The following is an 18,962-nucleotide window of genomic DNA, read 5'->3' as shown; positions in this document are numbered from 1 at the left end:
AACTTTCCCCCTCTTTTTGTGGGTGCTGAAGAAAGGGTCTAGAAAGGTGTAATTCTACATTAGGAAGTATGGTGCAATATGAGTTACCAAACAGATGAGAGGGTGGAGGTGGAAACCTTCCACGCAGGGAAAGGGAGCCTCACTTGGAGGTTTCCATTCACTCTAAAAGATTATGAAACCCTTTGACAGTGAAGTTAGTGTTTACCATTCATTTTAATGTTAGAATTAAGCACCTCCTCAGAATATTAAGTCTATGGGCTTATAATTTCATGATTCTTTTAAAATAGGCAATTGATTTGTATCGTTTGAAAAAAGGGAAAAAGCCAGGCTAGAGAACTTTCAAGTGAAATGTCAAAACAACTCCAAAATCTTCTATTTTTTTAAAAAAAAAAACAAAAAAATCTAAACCAAACTGACCTATATAATTAGTCTCCCAGCCTAAGACATTAGAATTTTTTCTCTCACCTTTACTATATCATATTTCTTAAAAGGAAAGCAGTTTGTAAAGTTTTCTTAAGGTCTTTCTCGCCTCTTTATTATGACAGTGTGATTGTCCTGCTAAGAGATATAATTAACTGCAACTTCATTAGCATCTCCAAAAACAAGCTTCCTCATTAGAAATGAAGAAGAAAAGCGCATAATATAATTTAATTACGATAGCATCAACCGTAGCCAAATTTAAAGCACAGATGCTGTAGGTATTTTCACCTCAGATTTAGATTCATCTAATTTTTTTTTTTCTCTTTCACGTCTGTGTATGTTTGTGTGGGGTTTTTTGTTTCGTTTTCCTTTATATTTTAGAATTCTCAAGGAGCATCTCGGGGAACAGGAAGTTTCCATCTCATTAATTGTGGACTCTGTAGAAGAAGGTGACTTGGGAAATTACTCCTGTTATGTTGAAAATGGAAATGGACGTCGGCACGCCAGTGTTCTCCTTCACAAACGGGGTGAGTGTCACCTTCTAAGCTTGAGTAGTCCTGAACCTGTAATGTGAGGGAAAGAATTGGGAACCAAAAATATACTGTGCTTTTCCACATCAGTTTACCCTAAACAAAATAAGCACAATAGCATTAGGGCCATCGCAATGGATAACACAGTGGATGCGTGACTAGCTCAGGCTAGAGAATCAAATATGAATCCCTTGTTGGGCTTTACCCAGAATCTTGGGGTTGGCGTATCACATCCCTAAGCTTCAGTTTCCTGATACTAGCCAATGGGGAAACAATGGTGGCAACTCTTTAGTGTGTTCTAAGGATGAAAGAAGACAAGAAATGTGAAGAACTTGGCACAGAACTTGTATGCAGGAGATAGGAAGTTAAATGCTATTTATTATTGTTGGAAATTAACAAACCAATCAAAAATAATGGGAAACTTTAAGTCAAAGATTGTGTTGTTGTTGTTGTTTTTAAGATTTTATTTACGTATTTGACAGACAGATCACAAGTAGGCAGAGAGGCAGGCAGAGAGAAAGAAGGAAACGGGCTCCCCGCCAAGGAGAGAGCCCCATGTGGGGCTTGATCCCAGGACCCTGAGATCATGACCCAAGCTGAAGGCAGAGGCTTTAACCCACTGAGCCACCCAGGTGCCCCAAAGATTGTGTTCTTTCTTTGAAGGTTCTTCCTTTAGTGTTAAGAATTATGTCTGAGGGATTCCCCATTGCAGTACTTCTTGACAGTTTTTTCTGGCTTGGATAACTTTAGCATGTGTAGTATCTTCCCAAGATTAACAGTAATTAATTGATTAGTCATTAAAAAACTAACGCTCAGTTATTATTCATTAATGATAATTCAAGGAAGATAGATTTTGGTTGAGTACCATATCTGCTGCACTAAAATCTGATTCCACAGCAAGCCCAACACAGTAGGCACAGGGTTAAAATATGTATAAATATATATTGAAATTGTTCAAATTGGAGACTATTAAAAAACAAAATTCGACTGAGTAAATTTGTAGATCTAATTGGCTTTATTAAATGACTCGTGAATAGGGAAGCTCTGAGCAGTAGCTCAAAATGGAAGGAGGGTGGTGCAAGAAATTATTAACGAGAGAAAGAAAGGAAGGTTTGGTTCAAGCCTGGACACTTTCTTTAGGGGCTGAGTACAGGGACAGGCAGGGGTTTTTGTTGTTACTGTTGTTGTTTTTTTATCATGCAGATGAAGTCACTGGTGCTGATCGGGGGGAAATTTCAAATTGACTTTTAAAATGTCACACTCCTGAGATAGGTCAAAACTGTAATTAAGTCTTGGTTTGCTATTGGGGAGGGGAAGCAAATGACTCCAGTTTGGGCTTGTTTTTTGTGTTTTGTTTTTTTTTTTTTTTTTTCACAAAACAGTTGTGAACTTGGAGCTTTGCCTTCATTGCAGAAATTTTTCATGTGCGATACAAAAGAAAAGTGGTTTTTTTCCTACATTATGCTAAGTGAAAAGTTTCCAGCTTTGGGAACAAGTATACTTGGCATTCTCTTACTCAGCAAATTTATAATGATTTTAATTTCAAAGCACAAGTTTAATCCTAGACGCTTTGAGGTTGAAAAAGAAAGAGAACATTGAAGATTGCCCCCCTCCAACTTTATTGGGCAATAGATTCTCTTTGAACAATGCTACTGAAAGCTATTAAAACAGACACCTCTGTTGTCAGGAGACTACAATATTAAAAGAGTCTACCTTTGGGAGATGTGAGTAGAGGGGAAAAGTAAGGACAGGTAGCAATGATTGTTTTTTTCTGTAGCTTAACATACATAGTCAATAAAGGAGTTGAGCGTAGAAATATGATACATATGAAAGGACAGAAACAACATTTAATTGAACCATTCCATAACATATTGCTGAGTGATCAGTCACTTTATACTGGATCATATTCCCTCTCAAGGAAGCCAGTTCTATCTCTGAAAAAACCTATTAGAAAGCATCCCTATTTCACTATCTGCCCACCCCTTGACCCCAGTTCTACACTTTTAATCTCTGTTCCCCAAAACAGCCCATCAAAAGTTTGTTGACCTTTGCCATGATCCTTCCAAGGCTTTACTTCCCTTGATGCAACTTGCTTAGTTTCTTTTATTTCTTTTTCCTTTCTGATGATACAGTACTTCCACCATCTTGGTCACTCTCTTGAATATGCTCTAATTAAAGAGTCCGAATTATTTCTCAAGAAGGGAAAGAGTGGAGAGAAGATATAGGACACATATAAAAATCTGTTCACTTGGACAACGCATTTCTTTTTAGGACTCAGTAGGAGTAACAGTAAAGAATTGCTTGTCAGGGACCAAGAATTCCTGTCTTCTTAAGGGTCCTTCTAGCTGAATTAAGAATCAAATTGACATGAGACAGATTAACAGGAAAAAATCAAATTTAATAGTGTCCGTATGGGAAATCCTTACAGACATGGACATTCCAAAGACGGGCAAAATGAAGCATATTTGTTATCCTGAACTAAGAAGGGGGTAGGGCTCTGGGACTTCAGAGGAAAGGAATGTAATTCACAAAATGATAAGAAGAACAGATGTTTGGTAATTAGATATTTACTCTGCCATACAGATGGATCACTCAGATAAAACTTATTTCTGCTAATAACCCTTATTCTGGAAAAGACCCTCAATTTCTAGTCTTCTATGTAGTTAAGGGAAGGGCAAAAGTTTCTCTTGAGCCCTCAGGGTCTCAGTTGCCTTCAGCTTATAATAATCTTCATGCCAGAGTGGTCTGTCTTGTGGTGGCCTGCCCTTGGCCCCTACACCATCATAAAGAGAAAAGAAGGAAAATGAATTGTTTCTAAGGAGGATAAACTATTAACGCTCTGTTCTTATGGATAAGCACACAGCCAGGAAGGGTCAAACACCCCCAGGCTATTTTTAGCATGTGTGGCCCAAGGTTAAGTTGCCCACAGCTACAAAGGCTTTCAGACTACAAAAATAGATGATTGAAGAATCAAGGAAATTATTTGAAAAACTTTCCCAATACTGTCGGATTCCCTAAACATGAAGAAAAAAACTGTGGCCAGTGTTGGAGCAGTCTTTAACACTAAAATCCACAACGATTTTCAAATATGTATTTATACTGAGAAAGCATTTTGTTTTTAGTAAAATAAAAGCATTAAGAAGCGAAAAGGGTTGCTGGGGGGATGGGGGTTGGGAGAAGGGGGGTGGGGTTATGGACTTGGGGAGGGTATGTGCTTTGGTGAGTCCTGTGAAGTATGTAAACCTGGCGATTCACAGACCTGTACCCCTGGGGATAAAAATACATGTTTATAAAAAATAAAAAAAATTAAAAAAAAAAAAGAAGCCGAAAAGTGTTCTTCAAGGTCATGTACTCCAGAAGTCCCTTTTAAACTTAGTGTGTGCAGGGCCCCTGAATGGCTCAGTCAGTTAAGCACCTGCTTTCAGCTCAGGTCACTGAGACCCCTGTCAAGCTCTCTGCTCAGTGGGGAGTCTGCTTCTCCCTCTGACCCTCTTCCCTCTCATGCATGCTGTCTCTCAAATAAATAAATAAAATCTAAAAAAAATAATAAAAATAAAGTTAATGTGTGCCTTCCTTCAAAGAGAGCCTTGGGAAAAGAGTGAGTCATCAACTCACAAAAAAAGCAAGGCATGCAATCTCCTGCCCTTGAGATGCTTATAATCATGCGAAATGGTCTATCCTGATCATCTTGGGAAAAAAGAAAGGACTTTGGTTAACAGGTGGGATAACAGCAAGCTCCCCAGCCCTGTGAGGTTCAGAAGGTCAAGACACAACGCATGGTAGGCTTCTAGTTGTGGTCTTTGATCACAGTGTTCCTGAAAGAGTCAAGTTATTGTCATGGTAGCAATTATGTAATTATCAGATGAATTGTTGTGTCACTCAGAAGACTAAAGCTCAGAGAAGGAACTAGAAGATGTCAGTATTCATAATTTCCTGCCATTTATTCATAAATCCCTTAACTTACCTTACAGGCCTTCAAAGTCTTTCATTTTTAAAACCTCCCAAAAGACCTATGTTAAAGTATTTGATGCATACAGACCTTGCAAACCAGAATCATCAGGTCTTCTGACAAGTAAACTTGCCAGGACACACCTTTGTGCAAGTTTCTTAAGCATTTTTTCCTCTACTGTTAACCTTTTACTCAGTATCATTGATGTAATAAAAATGATGTCCGAGCCTTCCAATGGGTGTTATGTGTCAGGGTAGAAAACCTTTTCTTTCTTCCTTTCTAGGTTCTGTGGCTGGTCTAATAATTAAATTGACATAAGACAGATTAACAGGAGAAAAACAAAATTTAATTTCATACATATGGGAGTCCCAGAGATATGAGATCCAAAGACAAGTAAGGCAGTTGAGGCTTAAAAGCTGTCCTGAGCTGAGGAATGGCAAAGGGGCTTAGGGCTTCAAAGGAGAGGTGGGCCATTCACAAGGCAATAGAAAGAGCCCATGTTGAGTAATTAGTGGTTTGTTCTATCGAATAGTCAGGACTTTCAGATGTAAAGTTATCTCAAGTAATAGATTTCTTTCTGGGCCAGGCCCCCTATCTAAATTCATTTAGGTAGTTAAGGGAGACCTAGAAGTTTTTCTTGAGTCAGCTATGTCTTGATTGCCCTTAACTCAAAATAATCCTCAAGCCCAAGTGACATATTTTGGGATGGCGAAACCTGCTACCCTTCTTATGGATTCTTTGAGCTATCACTCACTTGTATTAAATGAGTCTTCCTCAATGCTGTGAGGATAATACAGTGATTCAGCTAGGATTGAATTAGGCTGGATTCTGGACCAGGGTTTTATCTTTTTTTTTCCCCAGGCTTTTATCTTAAAAAACAAACAAACCTAACCTTAAAAAACATAAAGTCTCTAAAAAAAGAAAAAAGTTTCTATGAAAATATTGAAAATTGGGGCCCCTGGGTGGCTCAGTGGGTTAAAGACTCTGCCTTCGGCCCAGGTCATGAACCCAGGGCCCTGGGATGGGTATTGAGCCCTGCATTGAGCTCTCTGCTCAGCAGGGAGCCTGCTTCCCCCCCACCCCCACCCGCGCCAGCCTCTCTGACGGCTTGTGATCTGTCTGTCCAAAAAAAAAAATAAAATATATATATATATGAAATATATATATATATATTTTTTCAAAATTGTTGGTTTCTGCAGCCAGGAAACGGATTTGGATAGTTAAGATCATGTCAGATATGCAACATAGATATATTTCACATACTCCTACAGAGAACTAGATTATGTGGTGAACGGGAAATACAAAATGAACCCGCAAGGGTCATGGTGCTTACAGTCCTCACTCTAGTGCCTGACCTGAGAAGCTTGCTTGGAAAAGAACGAAAGCACAGAGGTAGCACGTTCACTTCTGTGTTATTTCTCATTCCCACTGTTGCCCATATGTCATTGAATTTCATGTTTCCGTCTCTGAATCTTTTACCCTTGCTTTTGCTGAGGTTTCTCTGCTGCCTGACTTGGCATGTATCCAACACTGACTTTCACCTTCAGTTTCCCTCCAAAATCCTGACCTTTCCTGTTCCCTCCATTTTTTATGTTTTCCCTGTCTTCAGATCAATACCCAGCAGCAATGTGCTCTAGCCTCAGGACCGCCACTCGCAAAACCATCAGGCAGACCTAAATTTCTTCCTCACTGTGTGTTTTGTCCAGACTCTCACTCTGGATGGCCTCCCAGGGTGCACATGTTTACTATCTGGACCAAAGCAGCTTAATGGTTAAGGGTGTGGACTCTGTAGCAATGCTGTGTATTCAAAACCCAACTCTCTTTGTACTGACTGTGTTATTGTTACCAAATTTAAAGTAGTTTGTGCAGTAAGTGAATGTCTGAGACACTGATTTTGAAGTGAAGAAAACTTTATTACCAGAAGGAGAGCCTATCAAGAAGGCCAGGATCATTCCCAAAGCTGCCTCGCCCTGTTGAACCAAGGGACAGCATTCTTCCAGACAGGGAGGCACTATTTGGGACCTGCTATGATCAGATACCTCAAAATAAATGTTGCCATCCATTCCACATTAGATTTCCACAATCAAAGAATGGGGATAAAAAAGGCAAAATGAATCATTGATCATGTATGAGGTTAAGAGGTGCATAAAAGAGGCGCCTGGGTGGCTCAGTGGGTTAAAGCCTCTGCTCAGGTCATGATCCCAGGGTCCTTGGATTGAGCCCCGCATCAGGCTCTCTGCTCAGCAGGGAGCCTGCTTCCTCCTCTCTCTCTGCCTGCCTCTCTGCCTACTTGTGATCTCTATCTGTCAAATAAATAAATAAAATCTTAAAAAAAAAAGAGGTGCATAAAACATAATTGAGTATGGAACAAAACAGAATGTGGAGCTAAGTTAACAATTACAACTAATACCAACTATAGTCCTGCTTATATTTTCCAAAACAGGTCCAGGAACCAAGTGTCCTGTCCCACTCTCTTGAGCAAATCACCTCATCTCTATGACCCTCAATCTCTTCTATAAAATGGGAATAATAATAGTAACTACCAGATAGAATAGCTATGAAGATTAAGTAAACTAAATTAGTGTCAATATGTATCGCCTTGTCTGACACATATTTATCACCCAGTAAATGTTAGCAGCCATTACATTTCTCTGCTCCAGCTACATGATATTCTGGGTAATTTAGGAGGCAATAATAAATGTGTTCTATTAAAAACTCCTGCAAATCTGGGGATGCCTGGGCAGCGCAGACATTGGGCATCTGCCTTCGGCTGGGGTCATGATTCCAGGGTCCTGGGATTGAGCCCTGCATTGGGCTCCCTGCTAAGTTGGAAGCCTGCTTCTCCCTCTCCCACTCCCCCTGTTTGTGTTCCCTCTCAAACACACTTTTTCTCTGTCAAATAAGTAAATAAAATCTTAAAATTAAAAAAAATTAAACTCCTGCAAATCTCATTTTTCTAAAGATTTATTTATTTATTTATTTGACAGAGATCACAAGTAGGCAGAGAGGCAGACAGAGAAGGAGGGGGAAGCAGGCTCCCGAGAGAGCCTGCATGCGGGGCTTGATCCCAGGATCTTGACCTGAGTCAAAGGCAGAGGCTTAACCCACTGAGCCACCCAGGTGCCCCTGTAAATCTCATTTTTTTTTTTTTTTTTTAGATTTTATTTATTTATTTATTTGACAGAGAGAGATCCCAAGTAGGCAGAGAGAGAGAGGAGGAAGCAGGCTCCCCGCTGAGCAGAGAGCCCGATGTGGGACTCGATCCCAGGACCCTGAGATCATGACCTGAGCCGAAGGCAGCGGCTTAACCCACTGACCCACCCAGGCGCCCCCTGTAAATCTCATTTTTAAGTCTAATTTATCTTGTATTTAAAATGGCCAGCTTGGGGCACCTGGGTGGCTCAGTGGTTTAAGCCGCTGCCTTCGGCTCAGGTCATGATCTCAGGGTACTGGAATCGAGTCCCGCATCGGGCTCTCTGCCCAGCGGGGAGCCTGCTTCCCTCTGTCTCTCTCTGTCTGCCTCTCCATCTACTTGTGATTTCTCTCTGTCAAATAAATAAATAAATAAATAAATAAAATCTTTAAAAAAAATCAATAAAATCTTTAAAAATAAAAATAAAAATAAAATGGCCAGCTTTAGCTCCAGTGCTATTGATTCCATATTTTACCTTACGATAGATTTACTTTACTTTGAATATGCTGTCCTAAAAGAGACTTTATTCATTTATCCATGCATTTAATGATAATCATTAAGAACCTACTATGTGTCTGGCACTCATAAAATTAAATGAACAGGAAATAAAAACCAATATAATTTGAAATGCCACCATCTACTTTTTAAATTGCATTGATATTAAGCATCCCTAACATAGAATTGCGCTTCTAGGGAATGCTTAGCTTTGAAACTGTCACATTAAGGGCATATTCGTTAACAATCCTGTTCTGAATGGTTATGTTTAGATATATTGATTACAATAATATGGCAATCCATTCATCATGAAGTAGTTTGGGAACTAGCAAAGTATCTATCTCAGAGACCAGCACTAGTTAATAATGATAAACATCTAGGTTTTCTCTTTTCCCTCTCAAACCCATTTTATTTCTTGCACATACACACACTTTCTCCCTCCAGAAAATGTAATCAATAGAAATTAGACTTACTCAATAAACTCCCTAGTCCCCAGAATATCTTTAGTAATGTAATTAACGTGTACATCATTTAGGATGCATTATTTTGAAGCTGGATGATGGGTGCCTGGGTGGCTCAGTCATTAAGCTTCTGCCTTTAGCTTAGATCATGATCCCAGGGTCCTGGGATCGAGCCCTGCAGCTGGCTCCCTGCTCAGCACAAGCCTGCTTCTCCCTCTCCCACTCCCCCTGCTGGTGTTCCCTCTCTCGCTGTGTCTCTCTCTCTGATGACTACATACACTAAAAAGAAATCTTAAAAAAAAAAAAAAAAACAGCCAGATGAATTAGACCTAGTGGACTCCTTATCCCTTTTTGTAATGAATCATTTTGGGAGTATATGCCCCTATCCTTACTAGTATTTATCTAGTGTATTTATTTACGGAGAGATATAAGATCACAGAACTGTTTAAGCCTCTCTCAGGCTCAATATCTGACATCTTTGATCACTGACTTCAAAATATGGAGAAGCCAAACTGCCCAGATAGCAAAACCTCCTACCTCTCTATGTGGTAGCATCTCTCTAGAAAGACAATGACTCATTAAAAACTGAACAGGCATTCACTAAAGTGCCACCATTATTGAGTTATTGCTCTCGGGAGGAAAAAAAAAATGTTCCCTTTACCCTTCTAGGTTCTTGGCTGAGATCTCCCTGTAATAACAAACCGGATTAATGGGAAAAAACCAACAAGTTTAATAACTTGCATACCCTCCTGTATGCCAGGGAGATAACCAGAAAAATTGATGTAACTGCCTGAAATGGCCTAAGCAACGACCCTAAATACCATCTCCAGCTACAGACGAAAGAAGACACTGGGGTGGGAGAACCAGTTATGGGAGATTTCCAGGAGAAACACAGTAATCAAGCGTGTGGTTGTTACACAGATTTAAGTTGTTGCTTTCTCCATTGGTAAGAGTTTTCAGAGACTTAGAGTCCTGGGCTCTTCCAGGTTAAGAAAGGGAGACACCCTTACAAATGGAGATTTCCCTTATAAATGTAAATATCTCTCACAAAAGGGTAACTTCTTGGTTTTCAAAATTATTCCTATGTCTGCAGATTCTTAAAAACAGCCAGCCTCTTGGGGTGCCTGAGTGTCTCAGTCAGTTAAGCATCTGCCTTCTGCTCAGGTCATGATCCTAGGGTCCTAGGATGAGTCCTGCATCAGGCTCCTTGATGAATAGGGAGCCTGTTTCTCCCTCTGCCTGCCACTCTCCCTGCTTGTGCTCTTGCCCTCTCTCTCTCTCTGACAAATAAATAAATAAAATCTTCTAAAAATTTTAAAAAATAATAATAGCCTCTGGGGTGCCTGGGTGGCTCCGTTGGTTAAGCATCTGCCTTCAGCTCAGGTCTTGATCCCAGGGTCCTGCTCGTAGGGACGCTGCTTCTCCCTCCCCTCCTTGCTCATGTTCTCACACTTTCTCTCTCGAATAAATAAATAAAATCTTTTTAAAATATTTAAAAATAAATACATTTAAATAATAATAATAATAAGCTTAAAATAATCCATATGCCCAAAAAAAGCATGTTTGGGGGTGTATGTTCTAGTCCTTTTATTACCTGTGCAATGCCCAAATATTAAGGAATTTTAATTTTGTTGCCATAGCATCTCCAAATCAGAGTCCCCAAGTTTAACAAATTCTCTCCTTGGATAATATCTGACATTTTGCAGTCAAAATGTTTCCTAGCCTGTAACATTTTTCTTGCTTCTCTGCTCCTCATCTGTGAAAGACTTCTAAACAGCTGACCTCAATTCTTTCCTTTTTTTTTCTTGAAAACTAATGGCAAAACAAAAAATACTCTCGGTGGCTATTACCCCAGGAGCACAAATTGTCTGATACTAGTAATTTTGTACCTTTGAGTTTCATGATATGGACATTTCAACAAGGTTGTTTGACTGCCACCAGAATTACAGGCATGAAAACCAACCTTTTGAGCTATTTTCCTTAGATGTAAAGTATATGATGAAAGTGAGGTTAAATTCAACTTATCTTTGCCTTAACCCTGGAATATTTTTTTCAAAAGTCTCTTGATCCCTGGTTTTCCTGATGAGCATAGTTTTGCCTTTTAGTCATTTTGGTCATTCAGTTTGCTTCAGTGTGAACTAAACTATCCAAGCAGCGTCTTTGTTAGGAAAGAAAAGCATTTTTTTGAACTTCAAACATACACTATATGCACTATCATGTTGACATGCTAGGTATGCACAATTGAACAACTTTTTATTACTTGTTACAAGAGACAGGGTGATAGCTCTCAAAGCACTGTCTTCCTGGAGGAGTTAGTACAGAAAGCTTTTATTTGGTGTATTAGGGGATGGGGGCAGGAGGCTTCCATAGGCACTCTTTGGTTCAATTGTGCATACCTAGCATGTCAACATGATAGAGCATATAGTGTATGTTTGAAGTTCAAAAAAATGGCCAAAAACTGCCCATAAAGGGAGATCTTAGTATTTTAATGAGCTACAGTTAACTTCAGGGCCACTTAGAGGGGCTTCTGCAAACGTCCCCAGCTCGAGTCTGGCTCAGACTGGCTCACATAAGGGGCCATCAGGGGACACACACCTGGCAAGGCATTATCAGGTGAAACATCTAATTGGGTGTCTCCTTACAAAACAAAACACACTTCTTCCCTGCTTTTGTCCCCTTTCCTCCCTTCGGCTAATAGCTTTTAGCTCTCTTATTTGAGTGACTTCCTATTGCATCCTAGCTAACAGTTGGGTGTTTCTTACGTCATTGCAATTCACAAAATTAGGTTCCTTCTGTTTCCACTCTTGGAGAGTCAACTAGAAGTCTGTAGACAGGGCTTCACAATCATTTTTTTTTTGTTATTGTGTTATTAATTGATCTATCATAGCCACTGACTCAGGAAATGAATGTGTGAGCCCTGGGACAGTGCCCAGGCCAACTGTTCCATCCTGGGGAATCCCAAGGGGGCTGGACCAATTGAAAGCATAGATCCCAGCTGAGTTTGCCAACACTGTTGTGGAACAAACTCGGATAAACTCATGGCAAGTAACTCAAGAGATAAGGTTTAGGAAAAAAGAAAGGGAGAAATGTATTTCAGGTACTGGCAGTTGAGGGAGGTGGCAGGCTCAAGCCTGAACAAATGACTTATCCACCAGCAAGATGGACACCTAGAGTTTTATAGGGAGAATTTGGGGGTGGGGGTGTATACAAGAAAGCAGGCAGAGAGTACATGATCATAGGTGGGGTTCCGTATGTGTTCACCCCATGATCATGGGCAGGGGAGAGGACTTCTTGTTTGTGGTCTTCCCTGCATTTCTTTGCTCTCAGGGCTTTTCTGGTGTGGTGGTTGCAATGTTCCAATCATTGGAAAATACCTTCATCATTGCCTCTGTTAAGTTTGATAATGAGAACAACAGGCTGCGGCGCCCAGGTGGCTCAGTCGGTTGAGCGTCTGACTCTTGATTTCTGCTCAGGTCATGATCTCAGGATTAGGAGACTCAGCCTTGCATTGGGCTCCGTGCTCACAGGGAGTCTGCTTAGGATTCTCTCTTTTCCTCTGCCCCTCCCCGCCCTGACACACACAGTAGGCACAGGACACGTGCGTGCTCCTCTCTCTCTCGCTCTCTCTCTCTCTCTCTCAAATAAATAAACAAATCTCTTTGGAAAAAAAAAAAAAGAAAGAAGGACAAAGGGCATCAGTAAAGCCAGACTCAAGCAGTCTTGTCTATTTTAGGCTTTAACTTTTGGGGTCGACAGTTGAGCAAAAAGGCTTGCTGACAATTGCAGGCTTTACAGTGCAAACAAATCACCTAGGGAGTTTGTTAAAAAATGATTGGAATTCATTAGTCCAGGGTGAACTCAAGGTTTGAATTTCAAACAAGTGCCTTATTGATATTGATGCTGCTGGTCTGTGGACTGCATACCGAGGTCTTTGCCTAGACAATAGATCCTCTAATAAACTTGGTAGCTTTTAATAGGTGAACAGCAACTAGCTCTCTCTTGAGTTCACTGTTTCCATGAGAGAGAAATGAAAATGGAATATAGCCAGTCAGTGGGATTAAATCCAACTAATTGTCTCATTCTTCTTACATGGTCAAAACCTTTGAACCTATTTGAACATTAGTGCATTGCCCTCACACTCTACCCTTAATGAGGTTACTTGCCTCACGTATTCAATGAAATTGTGCTTTATAAAACACATTTGCTACTCAGAGAGATGTCTAAGAGGGCACTCTCTTTGAGTATTAAATAATTAACCTCTTAAATCAGGAGGGCCGTCACTGTTGGATAGAATTCTTATATAGCCCTTCTTTAAAAAAGGAAATCCACTTAGGAATGTGTCTCAAAAACATGTATATGGATATATATATATATATGTATTTCAGCCTGTGCAAATAGGCTATATACAGTGCTCAGTCTATGCAAATAACAATTACCAAGAAGGAACAAGATATGTGATGGGCATTAATACCACTAATTTCCTGTTTTGAACACTTGTATTCAGCTAAATCTCAATTATGTGTAGTAAGGAAGGCCAGACATAGTAGAAGAATTGAACCTCCACATATGATTGGTCAATGATAGGGACTGCAAAACAGAGACAAAACTCAGTAATGCAACCTGGGTAAACTGTACCTACATGTTCAAAAGTTCGATTCATTTTAACAGGCCTGTCTCTATCTTCTAACAGAAGTTATAAATCACAAGTAAACCTATGATCAGAGCAGGGGTAATACACTAGAATGCAGATCTTTGTGTTAGAAAATTTTTACAGGACACACAAACAGCCAGCTTAAAAAATAATAATTCCGTTGAGGGTATTCCCAAGAAGCCCACAGTATCATCTAGCACACGCGCACACACACACACACACAGAGCACTATCTCACATATGTGATCAGAGATCACAATAGGGATAACATTTTCACAACTACCACCCACCAACACACCACTCCCTTCTTTCCCAGAATTACCTTGATAGGACAATGTTGCATATCCTGATCAAAATCTCACTCTACAGCAGACTGTAGACGATCCATATGAAGGAACAAATCATGCCCATTCACCAAATATGTATTAAATGCCAGGCATCGGCAAAGTACTAGGCTAGCTGTCTTCAGTAGTTAAGTCACTGCTGCCAGAGGAATGTCTGCCACCATCCTGGGGAATAAAAGCAACACTGCTGGGAAGAGGGAGATAGCCGGGCATTGTTATAGCTGTGAATTCCTGCGCTCAGTTGAGAAATGGCAAAACTGGGTTATAAAATGCAAGGTTTAACTTTTAATAAGCAATTCCTGTATATCGAACTTTGACAACCAGGTCAGTAAAGTGAGAAATTAGACACGACATATAGAAAATGCTAACTACTTTCTCAGGTCATATAATAGGAAAAAATGTGTTGATTTCCAATAAATTACAATGGAAACTTTTATTAGATTTTAGTGTTAAGAACTACATTTACCATCTATAAGAAATACGTTAGCTGTTTGTCTCTACTTTTAGGGCAAATACACTATTTTTAGTGTGTATTCTATGAAGATTAATGTATCTGGAGGTTGATTTCTCTCTAAATTAGAAATGGATATTTGAATGCTATTTTAAGGAAGAAGAATTTCCTCTACCCTTTAAGGTCCTAGTTGGACTAACAATCAAAGTGACATGAGACAGATTAATAAAAGAAAATCAAATTTAATATTTAATAGCCTACATATGGGGAATCCACACAGACATGGAAATTCCAAAGACAGCGAAGCAACATGACATTTATATGTGCTAAAGAGAAGGATGGGGGTCAGAGGATACAAAGGAAAGAAAGGCCTTTAGCAGCAAGGTAAAAGGAGATGTTTAGAAAACACAGGTTGCCCAGTTATACAGAGAAACTTCTTAAAGAGGAATCTCTGGTACCAGCACCAAGCTGAGGGGGAGGTAAAGATCTTTTCCTGAATCTGCTGGGTTTGGACGCTTTTAACTCAAAATCATGTTCATGCCAAGGTGACTTCACTTCCAACAAAAAAATCCAGTGATATATTTAAGAAAGCACAAAAAGACCATTTTTTAAACCACCCAAGAATCATTACCATGAATTGAAATGTATGAATGAGTGTTTACTGAAAAGAAATTGTAAACTGTGATGAAGAAACACTCTTCCTTGAGAATGTTTTAGTTATGACTCTTTACTTGTATGTGACCTAAAGCACATCTCTTTGTGTCATTATTCTTCATTTTTATGGTTTGTAAACTACTTGCCCTTAAGCCCCTGTGTGGGAATCTTGTAAGAACATATAAAACCCTGGGTAGGGCTGATGGCATATACTAGCCAATTTGTCAGATTTTATAGAATCTCTGAGTTTTGAGTCACTGTACCTCATTTTGCAAATCTTGAGAGTGAAATTAAGTGGTTGGTCTTTGTAGGGATGTTTTCAAAGTTTTAAGTGTTTGTGAAGTTGACTCGTATCTTTAGATGACAAGTTCCTGTAACTGCAAAATAGAAATGACAATTCGGTAAGATATGCAGCTGCAGTACAGAGTACTGACCAGTAATGGTTCCCAAATTCATGGAAACTAAAATGGAAGAGGCTATTATCAAAGCCTAAAATAATGACACATCAATTGCCTCACTTAAATCAGTTTTGAATTCTAATTCTAGTATGTCATATAAAGTGAAGATGACTTAAAAACTCGTATCATCCCATAGTTTCAGAGTAATGACTCACAACTGCTTTGCTATCAGAAAAATTTCCCCTCTTCCTTTCTAGGTTCTCTGGCAGGTCTAATAATTAAATTGATGTAAAATGGGCTAAAAGGAGAAAAATAATTTGTGCATATAATAGCCCCATAAAAGCATGAGACCCAAAGTCAGTCGCTTGAAGCTTTTGTCCATCCTGAGCTAAGGAATGCTATACAGGCTTGGGACCTCAAAGGGGGAGGAGGGCAGGTCACAGGGAGAGAAGAAGCGCTGATATTTGGTAGTCAGATCTTTGCCATGTCATGCCTATTAAGTCTTCCAGTTAAAAAGTTCTCTCTAGAGGCACCTGGGTGGCTCAGTCCATTAAGCATCTGCCTTCAGTTCAGATAATGGTCTCTGGGCCCTGGGAGCAAGCTCCACATCAACTAACTCTCTCTCTCTCTTTCTCTTTCTCTCTCAAAAATAAATAAATGAAAACTCTTTCCAAAAAAGTTTAAGAAGGGCGTCTGGGTGGCTCAGTGGGTTAAAGCCTCTGCCTTCAGGCTCAGGTCATGATCTCAGGGTCCTGGGATCGAGCCCCACATCGGGCTCTCTGCTCCACAGGGAGCCTGCTTCCTCCTTTCTCTCTGCCTGCCTCTCTGCCTACTTGTGATCTCTGTCTGTCAAATAAATAAATAAAATCTTTAAAAAAAAAAGTTTAAGAAAAAATTATCTCTGCTAATAGCTCTCTTTCTGAGCTAGGCCCCCTATTTCAAATTCTTTTAGACAGTTAAGGGAGGGGTAGAATTTTTTCCTGAGTTTGTTGGGTCTTGATGGCCTTCAGCTCAAAATAATCCACATGCCAATGTGGCATATTATGCAGTGGCATGCTCTCTTCCTCTTGTGTTAATTAGAAGTACACTTCTAATTCTCCCCAGATGAACCAATTTTGTGTATATTATTTGAATATGTCAGTATTGAAAATAGCTTAATGGACTACTTTAAAGATATCACAATAAAAAAATTCCATATTGGTTATCTTCTTGTGTAGACTGCTATCAGTGGCAACTCAGTAGTCACATAAAAATTGGTACTATCCAAATATATTTTCATCTGTCAACTATTGACATACCAGTTTTAGTTTTCTCATCTTTAGAAGAGTGCAATTAGAGTAAATGAAATTTCAAATCCAAATATTCTCTACTATGGGACTGTGTTTTCTTTTTTTTTTTTTAAGGATTTTATTTATTTATTTGACAGAGATGACAAGCAGACAGAGATGCAGGCAAGAGAGAGGAAGGGAAGCAGGCTTCCTGCTGAGCAGAGAGCCCAATGCGGGGCTTGATCCCAGGACCCTGAGATCATGACCTGAGCCGAAGGCAGAGGCTTTAACCCACTGAGCCACCCAGGCACCCCTATGGGACTGTGTTTTAACCTACTGTTGACTGAATATTTATAAACTGCTGCCCAAAATATTATTTATATAAAGAAAAGCTCCATGGTATTGTTAAATAATTCTTGCCAGGCTTGCCTTGCTGAACTGGGCATCTATAAAATATAGTTGAATAAATAGTTATGTGAATAAAAAATTGGGCTTAAGAGTTTGTCATTCAGGGGCACCTGGGTGGCTCAGTGGGTTGAGCCTCTGCCTTTGGCTCAGGTCATGATCTCAGGCTCCTGGGATCGATCCCTGCGTCGGGCTCTCTGCTTGGCAGGGAGCCTGCTTCCTCATCTCTCTCTCTGCCTACTTGTAATCTCTATCTGTCAAATAAATAAAATATTTTTCTTTCAAATAAATAAAATCTTTTTAAAAAATGAAAAAAGAGTTTACTATGAAGACTCTTAGTAGAACACAGATCATAAACCACCTTGGACAACTCCATTCTAAACTGTCTAGAGTAAAAGTCAAAATATAAGCTGCTTTGGAGTATTAGCATTTAGATGTTTCAGTTATGTGAAAACCTAATACACTTGAAAAAGACCCATATAAATTTTTTCAACTGAAGTAGTAGTAGTGGTTATCTCAGGGTGGTATGATCCCATGTGACCTTTCATTTCTTCTCATTATTCTTATATGATTTTCAAAGTCTTCACACTGAGCATGTTTCATAGAGTCAGAAAATAAAAAGAGAAAAAAAATCTGTTTTGGTACAGTCACGGACAAATTTTAACATGCTTATAGGATACCTATCATTCATCTTTTTGCTATCACACCAAGTTATTTACACATTTTAAAAGTATATTAAAACCTATTTGCTTTGATGTACTCTCTCACTCCCGTTTTATCTGTCTGTATTAGAAAATGTTACGTTTGGGGGGACACCTTTACTTCTACATTTTTTTTCTCAAACCACTGCTGGTTTTCATGCACCAAAAATCAATACATAGAGCAAGATTGTAAGATACTGCCTTGGTCTTTGTGAAGCAGGTCCATGTTATTGCCATTTTGGTAGAAGAGAATGCTTTCCTAAGGACAGGCCCTTTCTATCTCCCAACTACTCAGGCCACTAAACTATACAAACCACCCACTTTATTCTCAACTTTGTCAGTGGTTTAAGCAGCTGTTCACCGTTCCCTTTGGAGGAAACAAGGAATGCTAGATCCTGCTACCAGTAGTTCCCAAACCATGCCTATTTCTTTGGAGAGTATTAATGAGAGAAGAAAAAGATGTAAACAAGTGTTAAATTCTTGACACTCTCTGTTTACGAAATGAGAAAGGAAGGCAAACTTACCACTATTTGTCTTAGCACTCTTATGTTTTCAGGAAGCAGAGAGCTATCAAAAAGATTCAAGAGAGATAAGAAATGGAATTTTCTGTTACTTCCTTTAAGAGAAATAACCCAGCATATGGTTTGATTGTTGTTTTTGCCTTAATAGTCTCTAGCTCTGTGGAATAACCAAGATTTTGAGTGAAACTTGTCTCATGAGAGGAATCAAGGAACAGCTTTTGCCCAACACATTTTATTCTAATGCTTTCAATAATTAAGAAATATATTAAAACCCTAAAGGGAGAAAATTGTGATAAATAACATAAAACTCAGAAGTTGATCAAACCATCACATTTTGTGTATTGCAATGCAATCAGTTCTTACATATATGCAATATTTTATAAATCAATCTCCAACAGTCAAATATACTACAAATCATAATTTTTTTAGAATGGTTCAGTGTTTCTGTAGAAAACATGGCTCCTTCCTTTGGTTATCTAAGCAGTGCAGATGTCTGGTTCTTTGGCCAATCCAAAGCATTCC

At 39.3% G+C, this 18,962-nt stretch overlaps 1 protein-coding gene across 1 annotated transcript in view; it reads left to right on the top strand.

Annotated features, from left to right (window-relative positions):
- IL1RAPL1 (interleukin 1 receptor accessory protein like 1) overlaps window positions 1-18,962 on the top strand; it is a 1,316,605-nt gene that overhangs the window by 1,260,600 nt on the left and 37,043 nt on the right. Inside the window, exon 8 of the mRNA XM_082716862.1 lies at window positions 802-947. Coding sequence (XP_082572988.1) covers window positions 802-947 — 146 coding nt within the window. The remainder of the gene's footprint in view (window positions 1-801; window positions 948-18,962) is intronic.

This window comes from Mustela nivalis, assembly GCF_964662115.1.
Source record: "Mustela nivalis genome assembly, chromosome: X".
In the NCBI taxonomy this organism is placed as follows: domain Eukaryota; kingdom Metazoa; phylum Chordata; class Mammalia; order Carnivora; family Mustelidae; genus Mustela; species Mustela nivalis.
The sequence above is the reverse complement of the archived record's forward strand: the minus strand, read 5'-3'. Positions and strand labels throughout refer to the sequence as shown.